Source organism: Thunnus maccoyii, chromosome 23, assembly GCF_910596095.1.
Source record: "Thunnus maccoyii chromosome 23, fThuMac1.1, whole genome shotgun sequence".
Classification (NCBI taxonomy): Eukaryota; Metazoa; Chordata; class Actinopteri; order Scombriformes; family Scombridae; genus Thunnus; species Thunnus maccoyii.
Genome location: NC_056555.1, coordinates 14344089 through 14364558, shown reverse-complemented (window position 1 = coordinate 14364558; position 20470 = coordinate 14344089). Strand labels below are relative to the sequence as shown.

At 40.3% G+C, this 20470-nt stretch overlaps 1 protein-coding gene across 7 annotated transcripts in view; it reads left to right on the top strand.

Moving 5' to 3' along the window:
* plxna4 (plexin A4) overlaps positions 1 to 20470 on the top strand; it is a 240020-nt gene that overhangs the window by 101890 nt on the left and 117660 nt on the right. The window contains exon 4 of one of the 7 annotated variants that reach the window (XM_042403697.1): positions 13590 to 14604. The exons of 5 other annotated variants lie outside the window; for them this stretch is intronic. In XM_042403697.1, the coding sequence (XP_042259631.1) occupies positions 13590 to 13664 (75 nt within the window). In that variant the 3' untranslated portion in view covers positions 13665 to 14604. Of the gene's footprint in view, positions 1 to 13235; positions 13322 to 13589; positions 14605 to 20470 lie in introns of those variants that run through there. One more of the 7 variants, XM_042403696.1, reaches the window with a different exon arrangement.

The following is a 20470-nucleotide window of genomic DNA, read 5'->3' as shown; positions in this document are numbered from 1 at the left end:
CTCCCTCTTTTTCTCTCTTATCCACAGACACACACAGACGCGTTGTCTTGAACAAGCCAGTAAAGTTAAAAAGTCTACCACTGCTCTAAAGGCAGCATGTTTTATAATGAGTAACTTTCTGCTCCTCTTCGGCACTGATGGCAGTTTTATTAGTTCTCCATGGTGGTGTCACTCATCGCTTGACGTTTGATGATGTTTCCCAGCTCGTTGTCTTGTCACACAATCTCACATGTCAAGCAATGATGAAATTTTCATTATCTGCCCATTCTAAACACAAACAAGGGAAAAAAAAACACAAACACATTAAACACAGACTCAATTATGTAAGCAGTCACTCATGTGGTCTCACACCGACCTAGATGGAGGCATGCATATAAAAACATTCACACTTCAAGGGATCCTTTCACTCATTTCACATATTGCTCTTGGCGATGATGTCCCTATCATGCCTCCCTGCCCCAGAGATGTTGGTTCTCGTGCTGTTGCCCATGGCAACCTGTCTTTACTGTCAATGGGCAAGATTAATGGTTTAATCATTCTCCATTCCCCCCGTCTTCTCAACTTTCATGTTGTTTTCTCCATTTATCCAAAAGTAAAGTCCCCATACTGCTGTCTATGTGGATATCTGTCTCATCATGATCGTCATTAGCTTCTTCGCTCTCATACACAGTGATAACGGGGGAACAATAACAGATGTCTTCTTGTTGGAGTTGGTGTGGATAATCTGAAGTCCATGAGACGCCACAGTTTGAGTTGACTGAATAATATGTTGCAAATACAACTGTCATTGTTTTTCTGTTGAGAATTTATCCCCTACTATGATATTGTCCATTATTTTGGACAATAGCATTTACCCCTCTAAACTGAAATTTCTACTCAAATATTATTGCCCTGATAGACAGAAAGTATTTATATCTGGATACAAGTTTCAAACGAATCCCTGACTTCTCTGATATTGATCAGATCTGGGTCAAATGGTAGTTGCAAAGAATTCCTAGTGTTATTTATAACCTGCTTACATTACCAGGTGTGTCAGTTTTGCTGCATGTCAATTCAGAAAGTGTAAGAGAGGTTGTCAATCACAGAAAAAAAAACCTTCCAAATTTTTTGCTGTGATTCTTGAAACATTTAGCGCTTGTTGCATTGCCCTACATGGCAGAAACTAGGAATGTGAGTCTTACAGACTGTATCACACACAAGATTTTGCAAATTTTTCCCAGTTTTACAGTTTTCCCCCAAATTCATTTTGACATTCACTTGACAACAGACCTGTCTAAACTGAGATACTGTCAGTATTCATATGATTTTACTGATAGTGATGTGCTGTTGAATCTCACTGGCAGATTTCATTTGTGTATGTGTGTTTATTTGAGGTAATTTATAAGAAAAAGTCTATTCTGGTAGCTACAGTTATAGTCGCTGTTGTTCTTACTGGACATACTGCACACTGCACCTTCCCATCCTGTCAGTGTGCACAAGTGCATGCAAATGAGATTTTGAGGAAAATATATTCAGAAAGTAATATACATCACCATAGTAATTATGATGCCACCACGTGTTGTCGTTCTTGCTGTTATCATCATGATCTTAAGTGGAAGCCTATTGACCTTTTTTAGCCAGTGCTTTTCCTCCCCCCTCACAAAAGAGGCTGTTAAGCTCTTAACATGACTTTTTAGCTAGATTTTCAATTGCTGTCTTTGGGTGAAAAACCCTGCCACAAGATGAAAAGCACTTAATCCGTCAGGTGATGTCAGAGGGCTATGATGGTGTCAAGAGAGAGAAAGCAAGCGAGTGAGCAGGACAGCCTGTGATTTTTTTTTTTTTTTTTTGGCTTCTAGCTAACTTGGCCTGGGTATACTCCTTTCCTGTATTTCCCTTTCCCTCATGCTCATTCATGTATTTTTCTAAAATCCTCCACCCATCCCTCTTTTCTGCTCTTTCTGCCTGACTAACCTTCCGCAACTGCTCTCACCCCTGCTGCGCCCTCCTCAAAAGCCCTTCCAATCCAACCTGGCAACACCTGTCTCCCCCCCCACGGAGCTACTCCGTCTCTCTCTGCATGTTTTTCTGTCTGTCTCCCACCTAGTATACACTGTCAGCTTCCCACACAATTTAACTGCTCATGTGATAGTGTAATGCATGCTAATTTAGGCAGATGAGATGTGTAGCGGCAGTAGTGCCACATGTCCCAGCATGGTGTCATGGGCTGGTGTGATCACTCCTTACCTGGAGGAAATGCACTGGAATGGCAGCCTGGACAGCTGGAGGAGGGGCTGAAAAAGGAAGATGGGTGATAAGAGGTAAAGATGAAAATAGGAGCAGAAACATCTTTTTTATTTTATAGTTAATTGGTTGCTCTGAGTTGAGAACAGACGCTACAAAGCCCAAATCCCAAGTGGCTATAACTTTGTACCGTGGTTTCTATTTGATTTCAGTATAAACATAAGAGATAAGAAATATCTATATAAATTTAAACATATACAGTATGTATACTGTATATGGATTTAAAATATTGATTTGGGGAAAAATGGGAATTAGAACCTGCGTACTGGCAGCTGCGCTATAACTAATCAGCTAAATTAAGGCAAAATTATAATCAACTTGTCCATACAATAAAAGTTGCGCAATCATGCTATATATTTGTCCTGATACGGTCCCTCAGTTTTTCCCCTGATGTCTGCAGTAGCGGTGTAGCTGTCACATGGTGAATGCACGTCTGGAGATTTCTCATGACGCAGCCCATCTAGCCTGATTGGAATTCAATGAGGGTGTTTGCTGACTCACTGTTTATCTCTCTCTCCCTCTCTCTCTCTGCCACTGTCATACTATCCTGACTGACAAGATATGACTTGTCGAGGTCATATACACACACGCACACTGTCATACGTACACAAACATGCAATACAACATACACATACACACACAGACCTTCAGGTAGCTCTACATGCATAGTCAGCTGTCATATTTTATACTAGTTTATTGATTCATAGGTCATTGGCACCCACTGTATAACATGATTCACTTTGTCCCGCAAAGAATAAATTAAATTTCTAAAGTTACTGAAGTTTAGTGTTTGAAATTATCTTAACCTAAATGTGCCTGACTCAATTTTAGAGGTATTAGGTAAGTGAACAACTTGTATACGTCAAGCTTCAACTCCAAGTCACCTGCCATTGTGTCATTTCTGCTCACCTGGATATTTTCTTTTAAGTGTAGTTAAACAGTTAGAACTAAATGAACTGAGAGGCAGCCTGCAGACATCTGGATTCAAGGGGACACGAAAACACGATGAGATAAAAGGTGAAACAAATCTCCTCGGCTACTGTAATGGCTTATTTACTTCCCCTGGCAACAGTGTGAGCTGAAGAGAGGGTGGTAATGAATTGGAAGTTAAGACAGAAATAAATAGCTTTAGTAGATTCCACTACATTGCTTTGCCCTTGCCACGTGGGTCCTAACAGCAAAGCCATTATTATTACTATTATTAATATTGAAACAATGGTGAGCTGCTGGTCTCACAGCTATCTCTGTTGCACATTAAAATGCCAACCACGCTGAGTACTCTCAGCACTCAGTTTCCCTCTCATTTCTCAGATTTTCTCTCAATCGTTATGCTGCTTTGTCCCTACCTCTATCTCTCTTCTTGCTCTCTCCCCACTCACTGGATTAAGTGTACAATCCTAACTGATTGGGGGAAAAACAGAGGAGTACATAAATAATTTATGCTTTTCTCTCTGTGGGTGAAATATTGTGATTTTATTTTCTCTGTTTCTCCTCACAGTTAGCTTTCTCTCTTCACCTCTCTTTGTCTCTTTTGAGTTTCATACTAATTTTCTCCACTTCCTCTTCTTCTCTATCCTTTGACCTTATTCAGGATTATTCCAAGTTACTTGCACACCATATTTTTTCTTGCAACATCTCCAGTGGAGGACCTCTCAGTCCATATCCCCCCTCCAGCATTTCAAATATGTATGACTGCCATTGCTGCCACTAGATCACTGAGTGGACAAAGCTCATCTAAATGGGGCTTAAATTATGTAGGGTGAATACCAGCGTAGGTCTGGCATGCAAACCAGCTGTTAAACAGTGTTACCATGGTAATGTAGTACTATCAGAGAAAATGTGCTTTTCCTCTTTTTACTCTGGCCTGACAGCATTTTAGTGTGATAGTATGCATGTCTGTTTGTATGTGAACAAGTGTGTATGTGTGTATGCCCTTTGGCAACCTGTCCCGCACATTTTCAGAGGCCAGGTTTTGATAAAGCTTCCCATTCAGTAAAATCAGGCTTTGAAGCAGATGTGTGTGTGTGTGTGTTTGAGTAAGAGAGAGAGAGAGACTGGGAGAGAAAGGGAGAAAGAAAGAGAGCATGGCACAATGTCTGTGATATATGCTTGCGTATGTGTGTCTTGCTTCTATGTATGTTGTTATGTTTTTGTCTCTTTATATAGTGGGTGTCAATTTTGTTTTCCCACTTTATTCCAGCATGAGTCTTTTTCTTGTAGTTTTGGCCATCATTCCTATCAGTACTCACCAAGATACTGTAATAGCTGAGATGTGGTAACATGGCAACATTGCTATTACATTTGCAACCCAAACTGTTGTAAACATCTATCAACATTCTTTTAACATTGTGTACGCAAATGTGTCCTGGGCCACATTGAAGGACTGCCTACTCTACTGACGTGCTCTGTGTAAGCAGAAGTATGTACTCATTTGTGCACCAACAACATCATATTAAAGTGCGAAACAACAAGAAGTCACAACAACAGGCAAAATGGATTCTTGTGATCAGATCACCCGGGACACATATTAATGTCAGGTGTGAACAGGGCCTTGGAAAATGTCAGTGTTCCCAAATCTCAGCAGTTGGGTTAGTGAGTAAAATGTTGTCACAACTGACAGAAATGATGGCCATAACTACAAAAATGAGGTGTAATAAATCAGGATTATCCCTTTTGTGGCCAGTAGATGACCCTTCATTCTGCTCTCTCTACATCTGGTCCTTTTTACCAACACACTCAATTTTTCATATTCTCTAAAAGGCCTAGTAAAAATGTGGGCCATGTATGCGTCACTTTTTTAGCCTACTGAACTTTCCTGGATACCCTGATTAAAGTGATGATAATTAAAATGCATAGCAGCTGCCTCTAAGATCTATAATTTGCTTCAAAAGACCTCTTTTTCAGCTCTATGTTTAAATAAACAAAAAAAACAAACTACTGTGTAATATTGTTCTAAGCTTATGTCTTATACTTGATCGAACAGGAATTAGTGGAACAATACCCTCCTCCTGTTCCTTCCTGCTGATTTTTTGTGAGTCACCCCGAGCCTTATGAATATTCAGCACTGCACTTGGTCTACTTTTTGTTTTCACCCTTTGTCTTTCTTTAGTGTTCACTCATTGAGCAATGGCCGTTTTTCCACCTACACGGGGACACAGAATATACAGACGCACGCTTGACACACACTCAGAAACACATACACACTTGCTCACTTCCTCACACAATAGTGGTTGGAAAGGCAACCTAATACTTGCTCCGTTCATGAATATTCATCCACACCTGCTTCCGGCAGAAAGTTTTTAGCAGGTTTCATTGCTGCTGAGACAGAAGTTTGGATCTGAGCTCTTTTGTCTATTGTGTGTATGTGTGTGTGTGTGTGTGTGTGTGTATGTGTGTGTTGTATTTACCACACAGCTGTTGTCTCGCTTCATTGGCAAACCATCTTTATTTCTATATGCTTTTCTACTTGTACACCAAAGATCTTTTTCCACATGAAAAATGTGTTAACTATAATTGGTTGATATTTTAACCTTGTGGTAAAATTATGCTTTTATTCTCCTGGTGGGAGCCTACATATTGTATTTCTATTGCCTAAGAAATAGCAAGGGTTACTAAATGATGACAGGCTGATTTGTTTTACCTGCTAATAGCACAGCTATTATGCAAATCGGCCTTTTCTCAACAGCTTTGGGATGTAAGGAGCTTTGGTGGTATATGCAGTGTCTAGTGTACAATGTTCACTGATCTATACCTCAAGGAAAGTCTGTGATGTCATCAAACAGACAACAGTGATGATGCAACATCAGTGGAGGGTTTGGAAATCACTGTAGGCTAGAGAGGGGAAAGTTGAGGGGATTACAGTTTGGTGAGAAAGGTTTTGTGGATTGAAGGAGTAGCCCCGGGCTGTTTGAGTGTGTGTGCATGCATGCTGGCATTTATGCATTGAGTATGTGTCTGTGTCTGATTGTTTGTGCCAAACCTTTCACAGCTTTAGTTTACAGCGTATTTGAAGGTGTTTGGTTTAGTTCTGCCTGTCTGTCTCTTTTCTTTTTCTTTTTTTTTGTCTCCAGTTTCCTTTTCTAGCCACATTTTTCTCCTTTCCTTCCTTCATCCCTTGCATCAATCTTATCACGTTCTCCCCTCATTTACTTCCCTATGTCTTTTCTATTCCGTGTTATTCTTTTTCCCTCCATCCCTCAAAGTGTTTGAGAGGCTGTTTTGAGAAGAGTTGAGAGAGCAGGGGAACATGACATTTACTCATTATAGAAAAGAGTTATTGGCCCGGTCCAGTCACATATCGACAATATCTCCTCCTTTGCCTTTTTCCTTGCCCTCACACACATATACACACACACACACACACACACAGGCACACGCACCATCCCCTTCCCAGAAAAGCTGCCAGTGTTGGAGAGGGTGTGTTTAGGGAATAAGTAGAGCAGGGGAACACGACATGCTCATTAAAGAGTGAAGTTATTGGTCCAGTCACACAGAGAAAATAGCAGGAACAACTTCTCTCTACTGAGTGCCAGCAAAGTAAGTAAGGAGGGAGTGAGGGGGGGGGGGGGGGGGGTGCATCAGAGGGACCACAGGAAAAAGAAGTTCATTTTGCTCGACTTTTCAGATGACAGTGTAGTTGTCTTCCTCTTCTCTCTTCCTCTCTTTCTTTTTTCTCTGTGTGTATGTGGATGGGTGGATGGATGGTGGCCTGTGTGCATGTGCATGTGTATATGCATTAAACCAGTTCCAAAGATGAGAAGATAAAAGAAACAGAGGATCATTTGATGTCTTTCTCAAAGACCATATCAGTTAAACACCAAAGCAAACAGCACTCAACTTTTCCACAATGTTATTTACACATCAGAACAACGTAGCCACGTGCACTGACTTCAAACATGGGCGCCCACTTGGACAAGTAGATGATTGAATGTCCTCAATCACTGATCTCTATATGAAGAGTCTTATTACAAAATTGGATCAAAGGAGAGAACTACTCAGACAAAAGGACCGCTGTCATTACAGTGAAATATATGTAAATATATGTAATCAGAATAGAATTAAATCTTTCAGCTACACTGATGATGCCATTAAGGCCTCTCAGTTTTTCTCTAGATATATTAAACTTACACTGAATGAGGTCTTCAGGCATAACGGCCCCTTCCATCTAGTTAAAGCTACTCACACACAATTGGCTCTGTCTGGCCAATCGCTAACTGCCATGAATGAAACCAGTGTCTACAGTGCTCTTGATTGCTTTAAAGAATATTGGGACCCAAATGGGTTCCAATTTAGCCAATTCAAAGAGACATTTTTTAAATGTGTGCAGCAGATGGTCAAAAAATTGATTTGTAGTTTTACAGTGGTTTCTCATAAATGTGACAAAAAGACTTTCTGGGCTCCAGCGATATGATCTTGCACGTTAGGTGTGGTTAGGCTGATATTACTGAAACAAAGCTCTTAGTCTGAAAAGCCAATAACAGCCTAAATAAATATATCAGTCAAGAACATTTGTGTTGTTTTAACTTTGGCCTGTATGCTAAAATCGCTGTCTCTAGGGGGTGGAACCTATCCCATGGTGCATCTTAAATCACTGAAAGGTAGTATGACCTAATTTTGACTAGGCAGCAGTGATGTCATTTTTGAGCACACGTGCTTTAAATCAATAAACATTTAAATTGAGACACGCTCACAACTATGTCACTGGACACTGATGGAATGTTGATCAGGTGTTACTCACCCGTTAGCTCAGAACTAGATCATCACCTGACATTTGCTCTTTTGCTAACCATTAGTTCAAATAAAAAAGGAGCAAAATGCTTCAAGTCTGGAGCTCATAGCTGGGCTAAACTAAATTTTTCTCTAGCACTTTATTTTGAAGGAATAAGCTTTACTTTGTCTGCACTGTGTGTAAAGTACAATTAGCATTCAGATGTGGCTATCATTTCTGCAGAGGCCGATGACAAACACACTATGACATACCCTGTTATACATTCATGTGCTGTGTGTGTGTGTATGGGATGGAGCAATTCAGAGTGTATGTAAATGTTGTGATCATTTGTTTCTCCTAGCCCGATGCTGTCAGAGAAAAGAGCATGCAGAAGGATTTTCTGCCAGACTCAGCCTTTGTTAGCGTGGCCTCTGTCTTTCAGTTTTTGCCTCTCCACCCATTACCTTCCACTTCTCTCAGTAGATTGCTGCTATTTGAGCATAGTCCACACAAGTCCTGAGATATCTGCGCTTCCCTCGTGCTCTCATTCCCACACTAGGAACCAACATGGCGGCCAATTACACTGCTAGACAATGCTCGCCATAAATCATCCATTGGACTGTCAGACACATGGGGACTCAGCACTAGAGGGAACATGCTCTCCTCTATTCTTTTCTCCTCTATCTGCTCGCTCTCCTCTTCCTTTGTTCCTTCCTTTTTTCTATTTATGAACAGGGTCATAAAATAATATGTTGCATTGCAGTCATGCTTTGCCACGTTCAGTCTGCATATCTGCTTCGGTTTCTCTTTTGTTGATTTTTTTTTTTTTTCTTATTGATTTGCCTTTCAAACTGTTCTGGCCTCATTTTAATTACATTTCTTTTCTTACCTTTGTTGCTTTAACTTTTCATCAAGGTTGACATTTGTTTTTATCTTTCTAGCTGCCTGTCTGGCTTCTCTAATCCAACTCGGCATACTTTAATGACATGCCTGTTATACGAACAAATGTTTTTGACAGTGTGTTGAGTTTTCCAGTAGGTTAATTACTTGGTTCATTAGTGTTAAGTAGAATAGGTTTTTGTTGTATGTTAGTTGTGTCGTACATAGTGTTTGTGTATTAGTTGTAGACTGTGCTTCATCTGCAAAGCAGTGCTTTTTCATGAGCAGCCTGTGTTCTCTTCTTCTTCCCTTCTCTTTACCTTTCTTTTCCTTGCTTGTTTCTTCTCTACAGTTTGTCTTAGCTCTTTAGAAGTGAAGGAGCTCCCTCATCTTTTTTTTTTCTTTTTCTCCCTCTCTTCATGTTCTGCTGTTTTTCTCCCCTTCCGCTTGCATGTCGGGGAGCACAACAGAGAGCGGCCATCAGGGAGAAGAGGGTTTGATGGGAAGAGCGGAAGAATAAGAGAGGCAGCATTGGGTCAGAGGCTAACATAAATGGAGATTAATTGAGGATTTGTTTCTGTGTTTGACGGCTGTGTGTAATCCACATTTACAGATGTTTAAATTCCACAGTGTGTTTTCTATACTGTGCCTCCTTGTGCCCCTGTGTGTGTATTATATATTTTATGATGGGTGGACAGTATTCCTGTGGGATAGGAGAGATTTCAAAGGGTTGATTGAGTGAGAGCTGGAATAGAAAAAAAAACCCACACATAACTTTAGTATCATGGATGTGGATGTCTACGTAAACATACACGCGTATCTGCTTGCATATGGTTATTTTTGTGCGTGTGTCCTTTGGAGATTACAATTGTTGGTGCCTGTGTGTTTCATTTTTCATTCAGAGGTGTTTACTTGTGTCAGATCACAATGAATGTGTTTGGTTGTGCACTGGTGTGTGCTTGTGATAGGAACATAGCAGGTCAGTGTTTGTGATCAGAGTTGTGTTGGTGCCCTGTCTGGTTCTGTGTAATTGTACTTTGTACTGCAGTGACAATTCAAAGGACCATAACAAGATGGTTGTGTGTGTGTGTGTGAGAGAGAGAGAGAGAGAGAGAGAGGGGGGGGGGGGAGAGAGAGTGTTGTTGTGTGTCTATACATAACTGTGTGTGAAATTAATTCTGTAGGTGTGTGTGTACAGACAGGTCTTATCTTGGGTTTCTTACACACTGCTTTGCTCAAGGACATGTCTCAGACATCAGTGGGCATACACACAAAGAAAACAGATATTTTCAAAAGCAGCAATTTTGACTGTAACAGCACAGAAATCTTAAAGTAATTTTGCATTTGACATTTAAAATAGCTTAAAGTTTCATAAACACATTGTGTCTATCTGTGTGTGTCACAATAACAATATAACCTTGGAAAAAATGAAGGGTTTTTAAACCAATCCTTAACACATTGTGCACACTGTCATCCTCTCCTCATGAAATGTCTATTTGTGTTTATAAAGACTGATTTATAAATTCTCTTATCATGTCTCCACACGAAATGCAAGAGTGCCTGGATTTTCTTTCAGTTTGAATTATTGCTGGTCCATCTCTGTGGTGACAACATAAACACTATTGGCCTGTAGCAATGTTGTTGGAACATTGATAGAGAATTTGGGTTTGTTGCTGTTGTATCAGTGGAGCCTCCCTCTGGCAGTGTGTGTTAATTAAAGTAGCGCATGGCAACCTTGAGTGGACACTGATAACACTCAGCAATATCGCATTTGTGCCTCTGAAACACACATGGCAGGGAATTTACATGTGCATTAATCTGCACATCTGCACATAAACACTTGACACACAATGACACGCAAACCCACATGTACTGTATCAAGTCAGTACATTATAATTAGTCCCTCCTGTTTGTTTTATTTTCAGTTCATTTATACACTAATGGATTCTGTTAATGAATGGGTCTTGCACCTCTCTCCATCCCTCCATCCCTGCCTCCATCTCTCCATCCAAGCTCTCTTTATTATGTTTACACAGAGGCAACGTCTGTCATAAAAAGCTTCTCCAGCACCCTGCATTTATTCTAATCAGCTAGATTATTATTGCATTTTATTATATAACTCAACAATGAAGAGGACAGCATGGGCGTTTAGGACCTCAATGGTTTTGAAAGTCCTTCAGCCCCACAGCCCCACCTTTGTCTTTGTACTTCCTATTCCCCCTCTGACTTTATTAGCTTTCCTCGCAATTTCTCAGATTTAGTCCAATTATTTAAGTTGAATGTTCAGTTTCCAGCATGCTCTTTTCATGACACTTTTTAGGTATAACACTCAAACTAAATTGTCTTTATTCACATTTTTTATCATCTTTATTCTTAATTCTTGACTAAAATGTGGTATGATGATCAAACATGTGATTTATAATTCAACACTGTCAACAGCCAGTATGTATGATGCCTTTGGTCCACATCAGCACACTGATAGTAGACTTGATAATCCTGGTGTCACCATGTTAAATGTGTGACAGTAAGTGCAACTGCAGAAAGAGCGTCAAGTAAAAACGGTTTATCGAATCATCTGTGCAATAGGCTGATTTTCAGAATCCAGATGTGTGTTTCGCTGCATCTAAAACTACATGATTGATGACAGACTGTCAAAAACCAGAATATATTGTACTGCGGGATATAGAATTAAACCAATCTGAAACATGATGATATTCAGCACACAGAAAACGTGACATACGCAGACACTAAAAACTCACACGCACACACTGTCACACACCCATGGATTGTTTCTGTCAAAAACAGGATGCTGGTAATTGGGTTATGTTGTCTTTCAAAGGGAATGTGAGCTGCAGTAATGATGGGATAAGCAGGTTGCCTGTGTTATGTGTCAAAACGTGATCCAGTGGTGTTTCGGCACAAGGCATTAGAGGACGTCCCTGAATCTGATCCTATCTGGGTTCTATGTGATTTCCTCTTGTCATCCAATACCCCAAATCTGGACCAGAATCAGCTGGTGAGATCACTCAGATCACAGCGGGTTTGGTAGCATAAATAGTGAAGATAAATGGGGCAGGAGCGTGTGTGTGTGTGTGTGTGTGTGCTTGCTTGTGTATCTCTCCATCTGTTTTTCTGTGTGTGTTTGTGCACTTGTGCACGGATGTTGCATCTATATGTGCCTGATAGGAATCTATACACTCTGTGACAGCCAATATAAATCCTTTTATGAACATCTTTATCAGTCTGATGGGAGTTTGGGCACCCTGGCCCTGCTCAGGTCAGATTGTTACATCAGTGTGACAGCTCTGCTCTTACTTGTGACTCTGACAGACGAAGATAGATAGATGGACTTTATTACTCCCTCTGCCTCGAAAGCCACACAAGCTTCTCATATCAAAACAATATAGTGAAATTATGATAAAGCTGCATGTTGTATCACTATACCTAGTGTAAAGCATAAAATAATGTTTGGTATATTGCAAGTAGGTGAAAGAAACTTAGCTTTTTAATAATAATGTGTTATATTATTGATAAGGTATTGGCTTTTTTCTAAGTCAAACCAGACAGTCGGCTACATAACAGCAGCCCTGGAGCTGATACAGCGGGTATTCATTCTCAAAGTCTCCCTGACACAGTGGATGCTTGCCAACGCAGGGGCTTGATCCTTGTGTTTCCAGTTGAAAGGCAGCGCTCTTACGCACTGTGCCTTCTTGTTACACCAGTCTTTGTCAATCCTTCACACAAGAACAGTAAATGTCTGGTTAAACCCACTATCATTGTGAAATATGTAAAAATAACTATCTCAGTTGTCTTAGACAATCAAATGACTCATGAACACCTCTTACCATCAGTTTCCAGTGCACTTACTATTCTAAATGCCGCATGCTGCATCTGTATTATACTGGAAAACTGTGAGAGTTCAGAAATATGTAAAAATATTATGAATATCCCAATATATAACTCAGGTGTTAGGTGAGACTAACCTGAGGCAAGAGAGGTCTAACAGTTTTACAGTATGTCTGTCACATGATATGCCATACGGTGACATTTCAAGCCCAAATACTTTTCCAAGACATGATGAGACAGTCATACAACCGTAAAATGAAATCCACTACGACAACATGGAATAGAAGCTTTTGTCTGTCTTTTTAAAAAAATATCTAGTTGCATATAAGGCTAATATGACCCAGTAAATAAACGGAAGCAAAATTAGTTCTTTCCTCCATCTCTCCAACAAAGTGCAGATGTCACAGACATTAATGGCTCCTCTCTCATTCTCTTGGCATAACCAGGAGTGACATTTTTATAATTACAATTCTCCTTCACCACTGTGGACTAAACCACTGTCATTACTAATTCATTCCAGGGGGTGAAGGAGGCGAGGAGGCAAGGACAGACAAAAAAAGGATACGGACAGAAGGGAGAAGAGAGAAAAAGGAGAGATTGGTAGGGGAAAAGATTGAAGAAAGAGACATGTGGAAAGAGAAGGAAGAGATAAAAGAACGGAGAGTGGAGATAAGAGAGGAAAAGACAGAAGGGAAAGTCACTGTTGATGCTGAAGGACAAATACGTTTGCGTGAGAAAGGAAGTTAGGGATGAACTCGCATCTCTTCGTGTCTCTTCGTCTCTCCCAGTAGGTGTCCTCAGGGTTTCTGCTGCTGGTAGGGGACTGCAGGTGGACTCTTCTTTCCCTCTCTTTTTCATCTTTCTCTCTCCGTAGTCCTCGCCATGCCGCACCAGTCCTTGTTGCCATGGTAACAGAGGGCGAGCCGAGCCATGCAACAGAGGGATGTAGGAAGACACAGAGAGAGAAACAGAGAGAGAGAGAGAGAGAGAGAGAGAGAGAGGGGTCCAGAGGGATCTACTCTTCCATTTCCGTAATCTTCAGGGAAGTGGGTGTCCCCCCTCAGGTTCACCTCAGTGGAAAAATTGATTCAAGAGATATGTTTGCTTTCAGAAAGCAAACGCTTCAGATGCTGTCATCTATCTGCTCGGCTTAGTCTTTGCATTTTTATCCTGTATTTATTTACATGGTTGTTGAGGCTTCACTGTTTAGTTGGTATGCATGCCACATAGGAATTAGGAAGACGTATACAGTGAAAAAGATTTGTATAAGTATGGGGGGAAAAAATGGAGGGAAAGTTTTATAAAAGCCTTCATTGAAGAAACATAAATCTATTTTCATTTTTCAACTAATTGGTGCTTTCAACTGCCAATGCGAATATCATCTAACTTCATCACCTCAGTAAATGAATACATTTGTGTTCATTTTACCTGTTTGGTCATGACATCCACTACATATTGACCAAAGTGAGGTGAAACAAGTGTACGAATGTGACACCAGGTGGTACATCATCTCAGCTGTATTTTGAATGTTTGGAAAATCACAGATTTTAGTTATCATATAATGTGTGTTGGTTCTTGCAAAGCATAGTTTGTTACCTATCATGGTGCATATGTATGTGTGCACGTAGACCTCTTGCCAATAAAATCTCACTCTAAAAGCCTCAAATGCCTTTATAGTTAGTCTCGTGGTGTCAGTTATGCGTCTGTGTTTGTTTGTATAAAAGCTGCTGGAGGATAAGCTTATTAATGCCACAAAGCAAAAAATGTGGCTGTTAATCAGATGGCATTTTAGGCACAGTTGGAAGTGATGTGCGCGCAGGTGGTTGTGGGAATATGTACTTTAGAACAGGCAGAATACACTCATGCATGCACGCACATACACACACACACACACACACAAACAGCACATAAACAGAACAATCCAAACAACCAACCAACTCATTACCAACTCTCCCTGCTTAGCGAAAGGAAAAGATAACAGGAAAGCAGGCGGACTGAAAGCACTGCTGTGCTTACTCAGTGGCAAAGCTCGACTATTGAGACCAACATACGTTTTTTTTTTTTTTTTTAAGTTCATTAGTTTATTTGTCAGGGACAATACAAAAAAACATTGTAACAGGTTATAATAACATGATACGGATGCGTTTCATATAAGATTTGCAACCCCTGTCCCTGGTGAGGCTTTTCTACTTAAAAATGGTCATCACATATCATCATTACCAAAAGTACATCAGTTAAATTGAGCACATAATTAGTAGTGACATTCTCATACATGTGACATGATGATACAAAAATTACAATATTTACATCACATTGCAATCAATGTGTTGCATAAGTGTATGTGCGCACGTGTGTATGTTCCCTAATTCAGGGCAATATGTGCATAATGTTTCCATTGTTCCATTATTTTCAGTGCTTGTTTGTATAGTGATGTAACAGGTTTTACAGTTGACTGTGAAGCCTGGCTCCATACAGTAACACAATAGGATAAATGTGAAAATATCATGGTATGCATGAACAGTTGAGCTCCCTCAAGGGATATGTGATGTCTTATCATTCGAAAACAGTACAGATTTGTCTTTAATGTCTTGCTTTTTTTTTTTTTTTAATGTGTTTATCAAATTTGAGCGGGGAGTCCAAAATGACACCTAAGAATTTAAAATCACTGGCTTCCTTTATTTCCTCTTGATTTATTTTAATTGTAAGCTTATCTTTTGCTTTCCTTCTCATGGAAAAAACAAATTGACACAGTCTTTTTAAAGATTCAGGGTTAGAAGAAGCCATGGGGATACACCTTCCATTTTGTTTGTTAATGTCTCTGCTGCTACACAAGGGGTTTTAGCTGATACATTAATGATTTTGTCATCAGCGTACATTACTTACAGTTATTAAAGTACTTTATTGAACTGTTTTGAATGACTGCCTGGTGTTTATGAATAGATCATTACTCCATGGTCCCTTGCTCATTCACTGCAGCATTCGGAAGACATTTCTTTAGCTGGAGGTAAAAGCCAAAGTTTGATAAGTGTTTGTCCCTCACCTGATGTAAGACACACCTTATCTTAACATTTGGTGGTGTTTTTATCTGTAAAAGATGAAAAATGATTCCTCAAATATTTAAAATGCTGACAGAACACACATAGAGTGTTAAGACTGCCCAGAATTTCACATCAGTATCCCTCTACTACTACTTCTCTCCTGTTCCCAACTGCAGTACCTTGCCATCCTTCCTTCCAGTGTCTCTCACTTATGATTTTTCCCTTTTTCAACAAATTAACTGTATTCTCAGTTTGTTAATATTGCGTCTATCAGTCAGTATCCAGTCTAAAAGCAAACCTTTAGCATTTGTGTCACACTGTGTTTCACCAACAAACAAGCAAGCCGCTCTCTTGTTAAGCAAATATTTCATTACCTTCCACTCCACATTTATGCTTCTCTGTGATCAGGCTAATGGTCAATAACATACTGATTGTAGCACCAAAGAGTGTGTCCATGTGTTGAAGGAAGCCAGACACATATGTATGTGTGTATGCATGCGTACGAGTGCACGCACAAAACACACATACACACAGAATAAGAATTAACCCTGTGAAGTGAGGGGGATAATTCCATGGTAATTAGTGTTCTGTGTAATCAGTTTTTATTTTCCTGTACTGTTGTTAGGCGCAACAGACAAAACAAAAGGAGGCTTGCATGCATCTCTCCCTCTCTCGCCCCCTAATTACAAACATATCCAATTAATTACACACAAGTCCCGCTTTCATCTGTGTGCACGACGTTAGAGGGAGAGCTGAGAATGCAAAGCAGTCAGACAGCAGCAGACACACACTAATACACAAAGAAGAAATTAATAATTAGTCACACACTGGCATCATATGTATGCACATGCACATCTGAGTCTTAGAGTGGTTGCTTAAGACAAACATGTTGGGCATTAGTGACTTGACTGATGTTGATTCGAGTATCGACAAGGGGGTTGTAGATGTAGAGCATGATGTGTACGTCCCTCCATCCATACTGTAAGAGAGACAGGTGAATCTTCCTTTGATTATTTTGCATGTGTGGGAGTGTGTAAATAGTGTGATGAGAGGGGCCCCATGGCTTTTCCTATTAGTAGGGGGATTAATAAACACCTGCTGTTGGAAATCAAACAACTTAGCAGGATGGAGGACCCTCCAAGCAGCACCCTGCACATCTTCTCTTTTATTCTCTACACACACAGACAATTTTTCTTAGCTTTTTGGATCAAGTTGGATAGATAATTCTCATGGAGTAACATGCATGTCCTTGCCTTTATAGTAATTTTGTAACTAACTTAATGTTCTATTCCCAATAGTACTCAAGCATTCTGGACCAGATTTACTGAGAAAATGAGTCGAGTTTGCAGCTGCAATATGGGTGTTTTCGGTGCTGATTTAGTAAAACAGCAGCTGATTACACAGTCAGCTCCTGGACTGCACCTGTGAAGGAGAGCTCAGTAGGTGCAGTTGAGCAGTGGGAGATCATCAAGCTCACAGAAGAAATAATAACATAGTGATCTTGATTACAAAACATTTACTGCCACGCTTCAACTCCACCTGGGAAAAACTATTAATTACAACTACTAATTAGGCTATTACTCAAACTATTACTCATAAAATTGCGATATTATTATCTTCAGCATACTGTATATGTAATTATTAATACATTAAGAGGTAATTAACACTTTCATGGTAAATGAAAAGACACTTAAAACACAAGGCACTGCAACCGGTGTAGAGAGAGAAAGACAGAGCAGCAGGTTCAGAACTTCAGAGCGGAGAGGGAGACTGTGTTGGGGATGTTAGTACTAAGGTAAATGGAGCTAAACACACTTTTACGTTTCTTAACAAAAGAAAGACAGATGAAGTTGCAGCCTGCAGTGATTTAACAGTTAATTACTTAAGATAAAAGTCAAGTTAAAATTCGAGTTTGATGAAAACAAGTAATCAGATATTGTGTTCATTAATAAAAGCCCAATTGCTGAACATTTGTTTCTAATCTTCCTCACTACAGCCTTCTTCGTGGCTCTTGTAAATCCCATCTGTGACATGGAGAATTTTCCCAAAACTGACCATTTCAAATTGCGTGATAGTATCCAGCAGAATATATAATCAACAGCTGTTAATGTGTCTCTTCCTATTATTTGCGCAAACCTTTTAAGGGATTTAATGCATATGTACTGTAATGAGGAGAGAGGCACATATTGCAGACATTTGCACAGGTGACACAAAAACTGCAACCCCAGCCTGGTGTGTCTGTATGATAAATACAGCACTTGTGTTTGGGGCAGAATACATCACATCTGCGCTTGAAAAACAGGTGCAAAAGCCTCAGTAAATCTGGCCCGCTGTTTGCTTATTAGAGCACAGTTTCATTAAAATCTGCTTTTTGGGGTCAGTGCTATAGATTGATGCGTTCAGACGGAATACCAAGCAAATTTTCACGCCGCTTTACTGTCTGTTTATTTGCCTACCTAGTACACAGACCATACAGATGTTAGCTCTGGCTTAGCTCAGGCTCTGAATCATCTTATAACTTACCAAGAACACTAGTTCTCGCTGTTATTTTTCCTCCATATTCTCCTGTTTCCACTTGGCTCTCTACATTCATGAAGTGGAGTCATACAGCTTCAGGGTAAGTACAAATATACCGGTGAAGTTGAATCATTTTGCTTTGCGTCTAGTCTGAACACACCTTCAATTTCATATTCTCAGTATGTCATGCAATTTCTTCACATCTTTAAGATTATGTATTCCTATGATGTGTCCTCTCCCTCTCTATTTATTTTCTAACATACTGCCTCTTAAAAAAAGTTCCCCACTTAGCGCATACAGATGCCAGTGCTCAGCTACATGCCAGCCAAGGTTACTGCCTTATTGTCCAATTAAATTACTCTCCCACTCCTCCACATTGCACTTTCTCATTGTCTCAGTTACAACCCCCCCCTTTCTCTTCCTCTCTCTATGAGGCATTCCCTGTATTTCTTTGGTGGGGAAAGTAAAGGCCTTTGGGTCTTGTGTTTTTCTATTACTCATGGTGCAGAGAGTGAAGGGATCTGGAGGGGGGGTATACGGAGAGAACTGGAGAGAGTGCTGGCCATCTTCTAGTCTCTGAGTGTCCCCTCAGGGAGGCTGTCCAGGTAAAGCAGAGGCATTTGTTCTTATTTAGCGCCCGTGGCTAGCTGTGATTTTGAGCCTGCCCTTGTGACTATAGGGTCTGAACACAGAGGAAACAGCCTTGTTGAGGAGAGAAGAAGAGAATAAAGGTGAGCTGAACAGAGGTGGTCTGGCAGAGGACTGCAGATAAGTGAAATGAGAACTAGAGGAAGTGGTGGAAGTGGGGAGAGACAAAGAGGGACATTAGTAGAGGAAATGGAAGAGTGGATGAAAAATGGGTTGGGTGATTTTTTATGACCATTAAGTTTGGTTGACTGGCATGGGTGCATGACACTTGTGTCTAAAGTCATTCAATGTGTGCGTGAGAAAGATTGAGACAGATAGACAAAAACCGTGAGTCATTGTCAAGCTCTAGTGACAGTAATGATTGTGCTCTGTGCCCCTTGACACCCTTAGGTCATAGTATTGAGCCTAGCCCTACTCCATAGGCATTTCTGCCCCAAGGCCAAGTGTCTTTGGCTGTGAAATGGTTCTTAGTCTCACCCTCTCAATGCCAAAACCTCTGTGAAGTGGACTTCAGCCTGTATCAATGACTCTTCTTCATGGACTCCTCCATTATAACCAATTCAATAGCTGTGGCTGCATGCTTTCACATCAGTAGCATTCTTTGGCTGGTCGAGTTCCTTCTCTTTATGAAACCCTTTATCACTGAGACACACAGAACATCAGTTAAAGGTTATTTTGTGTTTTTTTTCCCGTAAGGTTGATTAGCCATGCATTCTTTCAGAGTGTGTGTGTGCGTGAGTGTGGAATGGAGAGCCATTGTGCCCTTATTTGAGTTTTGACCACCCTCCTGACCCCCTGTGATGATTGACAGACCTTTTGTCCAATAGAGAAGACTCACCAGACCCCCTGCTGTGGCTCTAGTTTTGTTTTGCCGTGGGGTTTTGTAGATTCTGAAAAAAATTGTTTCAGTCTAGATTCCTTTGAGGTGTCATCGGGTGTTTGCTCCCATGAAAGCACAGACAAGCGCACGCACATCCATGTGCATGCTACAGACTGAGAGACTCACACACCTTTGATCTTTACAAACACCACTAAAGGCCTCAGCCCACTTGCCTTTCCCACTGTCCATTCCTGTCAAGCCCTATGGCAGCGGTATGGCTTTTTGTCCATTCTCTCACTCCAGTGACAGTAGCTTTGTCCTCATTTAAAGCAATCTAGTAGACATTTGCCTTGCATAACTCCAGGTGGCTTTGGAAGTGTATGTTGGAGACAATTTATTAATTGAATACAGTAGCACGCACACGTCTTGTTGATTACAGTGCCCTGAATCAACTAGTCTTTTCTGTTAACATATCTTTTATTTCACGATCAGTTGAATATATAGACATTAACTGTAATTTAAAAAGAAACCACCAAAAATAACTTAGAAGCATTTGTGTATTTGTTTAATTCCAGGACAATACAGTCCCAGACAGTTGTCCCTTCACTGGCTTAGCCTGATATTTGTTGTCTTTTGTGAAAGTGATGATGCAAATATGAAGTGAAGCATTACCACCCAATTCATTTTTCCTTCTTAGTTAACCCTTACCGTTCAGTTGGCTGGTTTTGTGGA